The following is a 13408-nucleotide window of genomic DNA, read 5'->3' as shown; positions in this document are numbered from 1 at the left end:
AACATAACCCCAAAAGTATTATTTTCATGATATTTTGCACATCCATGGGTTTATAGACATGCCACGTTCTTATCAAGAATACTAGGTAGTGAGTAAAGGTTTGCAAATTTCTTCAGTGTTTGTAGTATGATTCATCTCAAGGAGGGTTGGAAACAGACTGGTCTGAACATAGAGAAAGCCATAGAGATTGCGTCTACCTTCTGCACAGAAGCGCATTCTTCTCCCCATTCCCTTACTTCCATGGACACAGCTCAGGGAGGCCACCCTCATTTATTTTATAAGCTCATTATCAGTCAACTTAGGACTAACAGTGCTGTCTGATTCGTAGGTCTTTGACCTGTTAACATCAATCCTGTGGCACAGGCTTTTAGCCCTTGGCGCTCTTTCTGGAAAATTCCAGAACTATATAAAAGCCATTTCTGAAATCCCGATAGACACGTTTTGCCAAGAATGTCAGTTATCTCTTGACAGTTTGGCATTAACCTTTAAATATTAGATTGTGTAATCATAATGCCATTCAGGGAAAATAAGGTGGTGGGTGGCTGGCATTTTAAAAGTGAAACGAGCTTGGGTTCCCATGAATGTTAATCATTATTATACTGAAAATGCTGAGAGTCCTGAAGAGTGAAATGCTATGTAAGTAAAAAGCAGTATTTTGCGAATAACTTAGATCATAGGTGAGTAAAACGTGGCTTTATGTGTTTATTTAACATATGTTTACCGGAACAGTATCTGAGGGATATTTTCTGTGTTCAAGCTTTGTAACTGAGAGAGTAATCAAGAAACCTTCTAGTGCGTTCCCACCAGTCTACTAGCCTGACCAGCACGTCTCAGAAATAGATAATTATTTTTGTCATTGTAACCTGCCTTCTCATTTGCCTTCTTTGCCCTTGACTTTGCAATGGAGAGGAGAAAGAAACCCGTGGCCACTCCCATAAATACACATGGTAACAGCAGTCAAGTAATTCCATATTTTTTGTGGGCAAGTCATTCATTCGTGGTGATGAAATGGCTTATTTTTAACACAGTTTTCTTCCAACTAAACTAAAATTCTTTGTTTCCATTTGACTCAGTGGTCTGTACCATTCTAAGGCAGTATAAATTTAGCACAGCTTCTTCATTTTACCAACTTGGTAGGAGTTTTAAAGGTTTCATTCAGTTTTAGTTTTTCAAACAAAATGGACTATAAGAACTCTTCAGTTTACAGTATAATGTGTAATTAAAGACAGACCCAGTATATCTGACAGGAGGGTTGTACCAGGGATCGTGGGAAAGGAGAGGTTTGGAGCATTACTTCTAATCTCATTTTAACATGACTGTTGGGAAAGGAGAATTTCTTTGGAAAGTAGATAAAAGCATGGACTGACTCTCAGATCACAAAATGGAAGAAGCCCAGATTTATTGCATACATGTCAAGGATAGAAATATCTTAAGTTTTCTGGAAAAGACATCCATGTGAATAACTCATAACTTTAAATGATTAATTAAGAGTAATTACTGTCCACCAATGCTATTCATAGCAGATTGGTTCTGACTAATGAGGAATATTGCTTCTATAGATTTTTAGGTTGGAATTAGTTTATGACTTCTTTTGTTAAACTCTCTGAATCCTCTACCTTACTCTGTTCTTTTCATTTTCCTTGTGAATTTATTTGGTTTTGTTTAATGACAGGGATATCTTTACCTGTATTACTTTATTCAGTTGCGTATTTCTGGATATCTCAAGTTGAGCAGAAACATACATTAGAGGAGCTCTGGGTGTGGAGAGGGCACCAGTAAACACTAGTGGATATAGTGGCAGCCTGTTGTATAAAATCACTTAATGACCCATTTAAACAGTTCCTTTTGATAAATATTTAATTTCCATTTTTAAATTTCACATATTCCAGTAAACATATTTGCACATTTCAGATACACTTTGTCTTTTTAGTAAACTTTTTGTTAAACAGTAGCATATACATGAAAAGTCCACAAATCTTTGTAGCTCAGTGATAAGTGGAACAATAAATGTTTAATCAGCACCTGAGAAGTCCCCCTCGAACCACTCGAAATGATCGCTGTCCCCACTAGGGTGACTACTATCCTAATTCCTAACACCATTGATTCATTTAGCCTGTTTGAAATGTGTAGCGAAGGAATCACATCGCATGTGCTCTTTGGTATCTGGTTTCTTTCACTAATATCTGGGAGACTCACACTCGGATGTTTGCAATTCATTTATTATTGCTGTGCAGTATTCTGCTGGGTGACAACCATAGTTTATCCTTTTTATTGACAAGCCTTTGGGTTGTAACCTAAATTTTGGATATTATAAATACTGCTGTGAGCATTCTGAAACCTCTGTGTTGGTGGTCATCGCTATAAGGCTCTCTAGTGGGAGTAGTGTTCTTGGGCGTAGGGTACATGTATGTGTACTTTCCACGCCCACAGTTTTCCAAAGTGGTTGAAACTGTATCACGCTCCCACCAGCAGTGTCTGGTTATTTTTTTTTTTTTTAAATAAACTTCATAAAAGTGAAATTTGAATAAAAGAATTTATTTTGAGTTTTGGAACACAGTGCTAAATTTATCCTCAGGAATGTGAATTTATACTCCACTGAACACTAGGTTTTCATCAGCCCTTTCATTTTCTTTCTTTTTTCTTTATTTCTTCTTCTTTTTTTTTTTTTTTGCCCTTTCATTGTCATAATGAAAAATGTCTTATTTTTAAACTAATGAGTTGAACTTTTTTAAAACTTAATTTTGTTCATTCAGTTTTCTTGGCTGTCGTGGTCTTTTCTCTGTCAAGGTGTTTGTAATTTTTCTTTTTTTCTTTTCCTTCTTTTTCTTCCCCCAAGGGGGCAGGGGGAGGAGCAGAGCAGGGAGAGAAAGAGAACCAGGGAGAAGGGGAATAGAGAGAGTCTTAAACAGGTTCCATGCCCAGACTCTGAGCCTGTGGGCTTCCATCTCACAATCCTGAGATCATGACCTGCGCTGAGATCAGGAGTCAGACACTTAACTGACTGAACCACCCAGGTGCCCCTTTAATTTTTCTTACTGCTTTGTAATAACCTTTTATATTGTAATCTACATTTTTTGGTCATATGCTATAATTTTTTCTTCCTAGTTTTCATCTTGTCGTTTACAGTATAAAAGTTTTAAATGTTCGTGTGCGCTTATATCTGTGAATCTTTTCCTCTCTGGTTTCTGACTTTGGTGTTATTCTTAGGGAAGCCTTTTCACCCCAAGATGATTTTATAAAAAGTCTGTTTTCTTCAAGGGTTTTATTGTTTATATTTAATTTTGTTTATTGTAACTAGATTTAACTTGTAACTCGAGGTGCTTTTTTGTTTGTTTTAAAACAAATTTTAACCTATTAATACTTTGGAATATCTTGCCGTGTCAGAGGGTGACTGGTCAAGAAGAGTTTTGTACACCAAAGCATTCATGTTTGTGTCATTTGACCAAGTGAGAAACGAAGTGTATTTTCTAGGGCGGATACTATTTGAGTCCTTTCAGTGTGCATGCTGTTAAAACAGTTTTCATTTAGAAAAGAATGAGATCAAATTAGTATAGGCTAAATTGTCCTATTAAATATCTCTAGTGGGGATTGTTCAAGACTTTTGAGGAAGGACTTTGCCAAAAGTACACCCAGCCCCTCTGTTCTTTGGCCTGTAGGACAGAGGATAGGAGAGCCAAATACGTAATTTCATATCTTTAAAAATACTGTTTTTCTCTGTGTAAGACAACATTTTAAAATTTCTTTGGGTTCTTTGTCTTTGGTATAATAGTTCTTGTAATTAAAATGTGATTTGCGTGGCTGTGGAGAACGGTGAGGCCAGCTTATCTTTATTGGGTTGTTTGGGGTTTTCTTGTTCAGTTACATTGTGACATTCGAGGTCCCCTTTTTCATATGTGGTCGTTTGGGGTTTTCTTGTTTAATTTCATTGTGAGGGTCCCCCCAAAGAAAGTTCAGTACCTAAAATCCCCGAGTTATTATTTGTTTAGACCACAGAGAAGAAATAGAAAACAACAGGTCCAATATTAGACCAGTAGTCACCTTCTCTACTGATGCGGGTTGGTTTGGTTTTTCAGTTGAATCTTAGTACCTTAAACATCTAAGAGTCTCAGGGGCAGATAAGTTTCTGAGGAAGAGAACACACAAGTACTCCTGTGATTGGAGCCCCAGAACATCCCAGAAGCTAGAGGCCGACCTAAGCTGGAGAGAGGTTTGGAAGGGGAGGGAAAAGGTAGGTGAAATAAATACTAGAGATAAGATTTATTGATTGATTTTGCTGCTGTTTTGCATTTAATAGTACCTGTAGGAAGGTGGCATCACAATTATTTGATTATTCTCTAAGCCAGGGGGAAAATGAGTGGGGACTTTGCTTAAGTAAATCCATAACTTCAGGAGCATAGCATTTCGAGTTTAGGAGAATTGGTAATTTGCTAAGTTTTTGAATTTGACCAAAGGGAATAATGGAGTTTATGTTAAAGGTTCACTAGGGGTAGATTAGCAAGGAGAGACTACAGAGGGGAGAAAAACTAAAACTAAGTGCCTATTTTTCATTTATATTATCTACAAAATGCAGTTTCCATGTTTTACATACTTAACCCATTTGATCCTCACAGAAATCCTATGAAGTGGTTTTTCCTGATTGACAAAGATAGCAAAGGCTTGGGGAGTGAGCTTACATTATGTTGTGCAGGCCCACAGACCCAGTACGTGGCTCTCCTGGGATTTGAACACCTGTCTCTGAATCTGAAGTTTATTCGCATTCTTTTCATAAGAGTATATATTGCCTTCTAAAAGACCAGAACGACTATGTATATTTCATATTTTATCAGTTTCATTTTTTTTTTTAAGATTTTATTTATTTATTTGACAGAGAGAGATCACAAGTAGGCAGAGAGGCAGGCAGAGAGAGAGGAGGAAGCAGGCTCCCCGCGGAGCAGAGAGCCCCATATGGGGCTCGATCCCAGGACCCTGGGACCACGACCCGAGCCGAAGGCAGAGGCTTTAACCCACTGAGCCACCCAGGCGCCCCCATATTTTATCAGTTTCAAATCAAATGTTGGTAACACTTTACATAGCATATCTTGGGGATATCATCTTTAGTTCTTCCAGTTACTACAAAGCCTGTGTACTTTCCTTTACTTTTCACCTTAGCATTGAGAGTAAGCATGAGGTTACGATCCTGGGAGGACTCAATGAATTTGTAGTGAAGTTTTATGGACCACAAGGAAGTAAGTACATGTGTTCATATATGTGTTCTTCTTTTTCAGTTTCTCTTTTCCTCTTCTCCTTAGTAGGTAATGAGAATATCAGTGGAGGTATGTGTAGTATTTGAACAGTAAATTTGATGAAACTCTAGAACCAGTCAGGAAATTTTGCTTTTACCATAATTACTTTATATGACAGTTTAGAACAAAAATTGTGAATACTGTTTTTTGGTTTTTTCATGGATGGTTTTGGGGAAATGTTTTCCCCCCCCTTTTCTGTCTTTTGTTTTTGATGGGGGGTGGGTCAACAGGGCAGATTGAAATAGGAAGCTGTTACTTATGAACTAAGTGTTTAATACTTTAAAAATCGGGTAAATGTAGGAGAGAAACGAATCTTATTTTCTAACTCTACATCTTTTAAAGAAAAGTTATTTTAATCTGAACATAGAATACCATCTGATTAATTAATGTGGAATTAATTAATCTGCAAGATTTTCAAAAGGAATTAATCTGTAAGATTTTCAAAAGATGCTAGGATTTAATGTTTCACTTAAACTTGGGTTTATTTTTTAATGTGGAGACACAGTTCTAATTTCAACATGTTTACTTTTATTTCAGCACCATATGAAGGCGGAGTATGGAAAGTTAGAGTGGATCTTCCTGATAAATACCCTTTCAAATCTCCATCTATAGGTATGTAACTACTCAGTTTTTCTCATTAGAGAGTTTTGAAAGCACAGAGAAAAGGAAAAAAAAAAAAAAACCCGGCATTTTGTGAGATAATTCCAGAAATGGTTACTTTACCAAAGCCTAAAAAGGAAAAATTCCGTTAATCAGGGATTTTTTGTGGGACTTCACAGTGTGATAGATGATTAAATATACCTTTGCCTGATTGTAATGATTATAATTAAATTTTTCTGTCAGGGTCAGATGAAACCGTTTTAAGGCCCAGTGTCTATTCAGGCTAAGCAGTAAAATAATAAACATACCTTAAATCTCATTTTAATTGCTCAGTGGTTGGAATTAATGTTAATATTTATTCTAATTCTGTCATCAAAAATCCTCTCTAGAGCCGCCTCTGCTTTTGTTCACTGCAGCTGTGGGCACCTAGCAGTGAACTCCCCCTTTCCTGCTCTCTCTGCTCCTCATCTTTTTAGCCCCCTGAACAGCCGAAGAAAGTAGAGTAGGAGCCTCGGTGGGGTTGTATAAAGAGGTACTTTTTTTTCCTCCTTCATCTTCTCTCTGCCCTAATTGGCGATACTACTATAACCCGTCCCTCCAACCCCATTAAGGCACTTAGTGACAATGTAGGTCTGTTAGCATCAGATGCTATAGAGGTACAGCTGATTGAAGGCTGACCCCCCCCCCCTTTTTTTTAAGGTTCTGAGATTGTGGAATGGTAGTAACTCAGCGAACTTAAGTCAGCTTTTAAAATTTTTACTTAGGGGCGCCTGGGTGGCTCAGTGGGTTAAGAGGCTGCCTTCGGCTCAGGTCATGATCTCAGGGTCCTGGGATCGAGTTCCGCATCGGGCTCTCTGCTCAGCAGGGAGCCTGCTTCCCTCTCTCTCTCTCTCTCTCTCTGCCTGCCTCTCTGTCTACTTGTGATCTCTCTCTGTCAAATAAATAAATAAAATCTTTAAAAAAAAATTTTACTTAAAGATGAGTTTGAAATACTATAAAATACTGACCAATTTTAAGAAAGAAGAAAAAATAAAATTGGAATATATTCATTCTTAGTCACACTGGACCTCATGTTCAGAATTGCCAGGGTTGGTATGTCTTGCTACTGCCGTGGGGTTATCTTTGGAACTCATGCCAGGCCTCTTGGACTTCAGACACCACACACCCCACTCACCTTCCAACAAAAAGACTTTCTGTTTTGTTTGTTTTGGTTTGGTTTTTTAAGGAGGTGGACCAAAGTCACCCTCAGCTTTACATTTTGATTCTAGGCCTCCAGATTTCTGTCTAAGATAAGTAATGTGGAAAAGGTAGGATCATCGTAGACTAATTCTTAGTCAAAATGTAGCAGCTTCTGAGAACTCCACTCTCCAGCTACCCTACTGCTTTCAAGCTTTGTGCTGTAAAAGTAATACAGAGCGCCTGTAATTCCTTCTTATGCCAGGAACTCTTAGCGTTCATTTTAAGAATAAATTGGTGATTTCCTTTTAAGGTCCCTTGGATGATTTTTCTAAGCTCAGGAATGGAGAAGATACTTTATGAATGATTGAATTGGAAATTTCCCCCTTGCTACAAGGATCTCTGAGGTGAAGGGTTATCAGATGATGAAATAGGAAGGGAGCTTGAGATAATCCCCAAATATATCTGACTTAATGCCTGTAGGGGTGGGACAGCAGTCATTCCCAGTCCATTCTAGGGTGATGGAATGGTGTTACTCAGCTTGGGTTGGGTTGGGGAGGGAAAGGGGGTGCTTTTCTGTCACGTTGTGGTCGCCTGTCCCCTGATGATCCATTCTTTCTGTACAGGCATTTGAACTTGGAGTAGTATGATTTTTAAATCTTTACGAATGGAATGTATAAACCATATAAATTCAGATATATTTCATATATGTCCATTTGCTTAAAGACTAAAAATTGGCATGCTGATAGTTTTGAGCCCTAAATTCCTAGTCAGAAAGAAATCAATATAACTGTTTAACAGTGAACTATACAGAAAAGCAATTATATATCCTGCAGAAATGTAGTTATTTCTCAAACCTTATCTTAACATATTTTTCCAGATAATGTAATTATTTCATCATAACTTTCAAAGTAAACATGTCTAAACTTCAGACATTGTTTATTTATTCACCAGTGACACAGCAGATGCCCATGTACTTTTAATGATGTAATATGAAATTGCTTGGGACAAATGACTAGGCTGATTTAACTTCTTCATAATTTTTCTTTTGCCTTTGTATGTGCTTTCAGAACTTAGAAATACCTACAGATGTGTACCATCTTCTCTTAGGGAAGTAGAAGTAGTTGAAATATTTGTACAAGCTGTGCTTGTTTCCTTCAAAGGAACATTGCATAAGAGAGTTATAATCAGTTGGGGGGGGTGACCTATTTTCAGGTCATCAACAATATAATTACTGTTGAATTTGCTTTAAACATTTTGAAAGCTAGTGGCTCATTTAGAATAGGGAAGGTTTCCTTTTTGAGTCGTATAGGTAGTTGTAGAATTATATAGAAGGGCAAGGAGATTAGATAATCCCAACCTTAGATTCTTTTTAAATTCTGCCTCTATAGTATCTAGGCATACCCTTCTTCCTGAGCCAAATTGAGCTCTTAAATATTAAGATGTGCAAATTTAGATTAAGCTTCCTTACTGCTTAGATCTTGGAATGTTAATATGTGTATATATATATATATATATATGTTTGATTGCTACTTATTTATTTTATTAAACGCCCCATAGTCTTAGTAGGAATGTAAGCAGGTCCAGGTGACCAAAAATAAAGAAAAAATGTCTCATAATTCTGTCCCTCAATGGGTATTATCATTTACATTCTGATGTATTTACTTTAAAACAATTTTCTAGGCATTTTTCAGTATATATCCAATGTTATTTGACATGCTCACCTTTTGGGGTACCTCTAAATAAATTTTAGAGAATTTTCAGTAGGTACACGATTGCCTAACTAAAAATACCCTTTAAAAACAATTTATATCATTATACAAGTTTGGGTTTTTTTCCCCTCAAAATGGCAATAAAGCTATCTCTTTGGGAAGAGAAGGAATATAAAGAGGTTATGAAGTTTTCAATGCTATCATTATTTCTGACATCTTAAGCTGATCTTCTAGAATGTTATATTCTCTTGGAGTATCATTAGTGATAATGTTTAGGAAGTCATCTTGATGCTGTGAAGCTGGATATCAGTTTTTGAAATGGCTAAAGTTCGTTTAATTTCGCAGAATAAGATAAATGGAAAAACTGAGTGACATCAGTTGGGGTGTAAAATGATACATGATTCAGAAATTTCCTTAAGTTTAAGAATTATGATTTTCTTATGAACTGGCCCTAAAGGCACTTTCAAAAGAGAAATTACAAAGCTCCTCTGACCAGTTGTAACATCATTGAGATATTTGCATGGCTTTCCAGAGAGACCACTTTGAAATAAATCCTATCTGAATCTTTAAGTTCTGATTTATTTGAAAGTTCAGACTTTCGGGGCACCTGGGTGGCTCAGTGGATAAAGCCTCTGCCTTCGGGTTGGGTCAGGATCTCAGGGTCCTGGGATCGAGCCCTGCATCAGGGTCTCTGTTTGGCAGGGAGCCTGCTTCCCTCTCTTTATGCCTCCACTCTGCCTGCTTCTGCCCTCTTTCTCTCTCTCTCTGACAAATAAATACATAAAATCTTTTAAAAAAAAAAAAAAGTTCAGATTTTTATCTTTTTCATCCAGAAAGGTTCCTAGCATGCTAGTGCTGCTGGCATCCCCAGCTACGTAGAGTTGGGAGAATGCACTTGATCCGTGGACTGGTGATCGGGAAAGAGTGCTTCTGGCCCTGGTTTTCCTTGACCAAGAGAATGATACTCATCTGGACGGTTGTGTCCTTTTCTAGAAAATGAGATGCTAGAATTAAGTGAACTCTGCATGTTTGATAGTGACTAATGTATTAGACACTCGGGATAGATGGCAGTCTTCTAATAATTAGGAAGGTCACAGAAGGCTCTCACTAGTTAGGAGAGAAGACCCACATAAATAAAATACTGCATGGGCTTTAGTGACAACATTTCATTGCTTTTTAGGAGAGGTGTGAGTTAGTACCTTAGTCAGGGAAGAGAGTGTACGGAAGGAGATAGGCTTTTACAAGAAAGATTTTGTTTGGTGTGTTGAGAATATAGTTTTAGAAAAAAGCTTCAGAGTTGTGAAGGTGTGCATAAGGACTTCAGAAATAATACTCTCTCAGAACTCCCAGTCATCCCCCATCAGTGAAGATTTTGTTTCATGCAGAGAAGCTGCTCCAGAGACTGCCGTATGCCATCCTTCCCCAGATGGCTTCCAGCAGGTGCTCGTCTATTAAGAGAATGCTTTTTCCAGAGAAAACACAGACTCGCAGTTGCTGTGGGGGTGAAATAAAGATGAGTGATCCCATCTACGAAGAGGGGGAATGGAGCAGTTTTGAATAAAGATGGAAAAGTAACCAATAAGCATAGGATACAAAACAGTTTTATGTCTCTTCCAAAGAATGCATATTTTTAAAAGTGAGAGATACAGATCTTGTCAGATTGGCAAGTGTCATGTAGCTGACTTAGCAGTATATGTTGATTGACGAAGATTTTATATCCTTTTAGTGATTTTTGCATAAATTATCTTACGATTCAGAGATGTGCACTAAGATTATCAGAGTATGCAATTTGCAGTGTTGTTCTTAAAACTTGTTTTTAAAACTTTGAAGCAACCTAAGTGGCCCAGTAGATAATAAAGTAGTTAAATTATGGCATATATTAATGGGCAAAATGCCTTAAAGTCATTCCTAATGTTTTAACCCCATCTTTAAAGGAACACATAGGGACGCCTGGGTGGTTTAGTCCATTAAACCTCTGCCTTCAGGTCAGGTCATCATCCCAGGGTCCTGGGATCGAGTCCCACATTGGACTCCTTGCTCAGCAGGGAGCCTGCTTCTCCCTCTGCCTGCTGCTCCCCCTGTTTGTGCTCGCTATCTTTCTCTCTCTCTGACAAGTAAATGTAGTCTTTTAAAAATAAATAAAGGAATACACAGAAAAATGGTAATCTTCTATAGTGTAACTTGTAATTTTTCCATGAAATTCCAAGTATGAATGCCAAAACATTGATACAGTTATCCATGGGTGTTAAAGGGATTAAAAACATTTTTTGTGTAATTTCTAAATACAATAAGGTCCTTTATATTACAGAAGGATGTAGTTTTAAACATATGGCAGATGTGTAACTTTTGAATGTCCCTCTCCATCTTTGTCTGGGTCTACACTTTTCCTGTCCTTTGTTCTAGAAGGCCATTAAGCTTATCCTTGGCCAGAATTCTCACCTGGTAGCTTGCTAAGAGCCTGCTGGCCCTCATGTTTCCCCACCAGTTTCCTTTTTCCTTTTAGTTTTAATGATGTGTGTGTGTAAGGGTACAGACTGTTCTCTTTCCTTTGTTTTTCTGCTTGCAGTTTCGTTTATTGTATCTTGGGCACTGTCTTTACACCTTTACACGTGTAACTTCATTTTTTTTTTCTTTCTTGTCCTCTTGTCCCTTCTCTTGGGTTGCTGCTGCAGGCAGTCCTCTTTTTTTGTCTGACTCTTCCACTTGTCTTCCCCGCCTTGCTCCATTTTTCTCTTCAGATGAACCAGAAAAGGCCCTTGTTTGTAGCTAATAAATAATAATAATATTTTTGATAAACCTAAGCCCTGGGGGGGATTATGTCCTCCAATAAAATGCAGACATAAGATACTAGATTTAAGGCTTTCAGCCTCTAAAAGTCTTGAAAATACCTTGAAGTCTGCCTTCAGGATCTGTAGTGGTCTCCATCACACCACAGCTACTTAAACAGAAGCATTCAAGAGAAAATTAAGAATTTGTCATTTTATGTTATTTTATGTCCTCTTTCAGAAGTACAGAGTATTTTAGAATCTTTTATAATAACCATAAACTTCCCTTAGTGTGGGAACTCTGTCACCACTTAACACTTATTTTTATTTTTTTCATATATACTTTTTTTTTTTAAGATTTTATTTCTTTATTTAACAGATCACAAGTAGGCAGAGAGGCAGGCGGGGGGGGGGGGGGGGGGCGGGGGCGGGGATGCAGGCTCTCTGCTGAGCAGAAAGCCCAATGTGGGGCTCGATCCCAGGACCCTGAGATCATGACCTGAGCCAAAGGCAGAGGCTTTAACCCACTGAGCCACCCAGGCACCCCTCATTTATACTTCCCAAAATAGAAAACTATGTTGTAAGATCCAGGTAACAAGCCTGGAAACAAACTTTTGAAATACTGCCTGTGTACATCTCCACATTAGCAGTGAGGAGGACTCTCTCCCAGGAGCAGGCTGCAGGCATTGTGTGTCTGGATTGAAATTTGGTGATACCAGAGCAGAGTAAGAGGAATGGTTAGTTGAGAACAAGGTACTGGAGGGACTGCTTAATGGTTTGCTTAATGTCGATAAAATGGCCGGGGTGGGGGGGAGGGGTACCATGCTCATTCTGCAGTGGAATTTGATGCCAGTGGCATATAGCAAGAGCTAGCCAAACCGTATGAGTAAATGGAGACCAAATGGAAAGGTCATGGGCAGTGACAATAGCTGGAAAACGATGCTGAGCTCTCCCAGTGGCCTTTATGGTTAAGTCAGCTCTTCCCTAAATAGAACGGTTTAGATCTTCCTGTTTCAAGGAAACTAGATTAGATAACCTGTCACAGTCCCTTCTAAGTCTCCCAGTCTGCTAGAGGTTCTTAATTAGAAGATATTCTGATAATCAGTGCACCTTATTAGTTGTATTTGTGCCAGCAGTTAAGGAAAGTGATTGAACCTTTTTCGTTGTCAGAATAGCAGACACTTCTAGCATTATACGTTTTTGTTTCACTGTGGCCAGAAATTACCTCACAATATTTTTGGAATGGAATTTTATGATATGACCAAACTATAGGGTTTAGAATGTTTACCATTATACTTTGTGTCTTCCTAGATGGAAACATTGTACAGTTACCTCCTCAGTGTGTTGTCAGGGGTGGATCAGGATTTGGAGTAGGGTATCTCGTTTCTGAAAGGGTTTGGGCTTAGTCATTTAGCAGAGGCTTGTTTGGACCATTATATTTCCACAAGTAGAATGAGTTCTAAGACTGAGGAAGCAAAATTCCATTCAGATCACCTCTATACTTCTCTACTTTCATGAACTTGGTTTTGAATTTAGTTTCTGTCTCAGTTATATAATTGCTACTTTGTAGTGATCTATATCTTTGGAATTCCAGTGGAGAGAAACAAGGTTCTAGTGGGAAGGTTTCATTAAAATTTTTTTGTTTTGCTTTTTCATTTTTTTTAGATGATGCTATGAGAATGTAAGCCATTGTTAAAAGCTCCCTTTTTACTGCTGTTCGGAAAGTGAAATTTTGCAGTTAGTTTGTTTTAGAGTATATCTGGCAGCTGAAGCAGAACCTACTTTGTCAGAATATGGATACACTTTACGCTATTTCTTCTAATCAGCTCCACAAATTTATTAGCTACCAGCTGTATACGAGGGATTACTCTAG

General features: G+C 38.0%; 1 protein-coding gene across 3 annotated transcripts in view; it reads left to right on the top strand.

Moving 5' to 3' along the window:
- UBE2H (ubiquitin conjugating enzyme E2 H) overlaps window positions 1-13408 on the top strand; it is a 108427-nt gene that overhangs the window by 60017 nt on the left and 35002 nt on the right. For all 3 annotated transcript variants that reach the window (XM_047696145.1, XM_047696143.1, XM_047696144.1), the window contains exons 2-3: window positions 5149-5225; window positions 5820-5894. In XM_047696145.1, the coding sequence (XP_047552101.1) occupies window positions 5149-5225; window positions 5820-5894 (152 nt within the window). The remainder of the gene's footprint in view (window positions 1-5148; window positions 5226-5819; window positions 5895-13408) is intronic.

Source organism: Lutra lutra, chromosome 11 (assembly GCF_902655055.1).
Source record: "Lutra lutra chromosome 11, mLutLut1.2, whole genome shotgun sequence".
In the NCBI taxonomy this organism is placed as follows: Eukaryota; Metazoa; Chordata; class Mammalia; order Carnivora; family Mustelidae; genus Lutra; species Lutra lutra.
The sequence above is the reverse complement of the archived record's forward strand: the minus strand, read 5'-3'. Positions and strand labels throughout refer to the sequence as shown.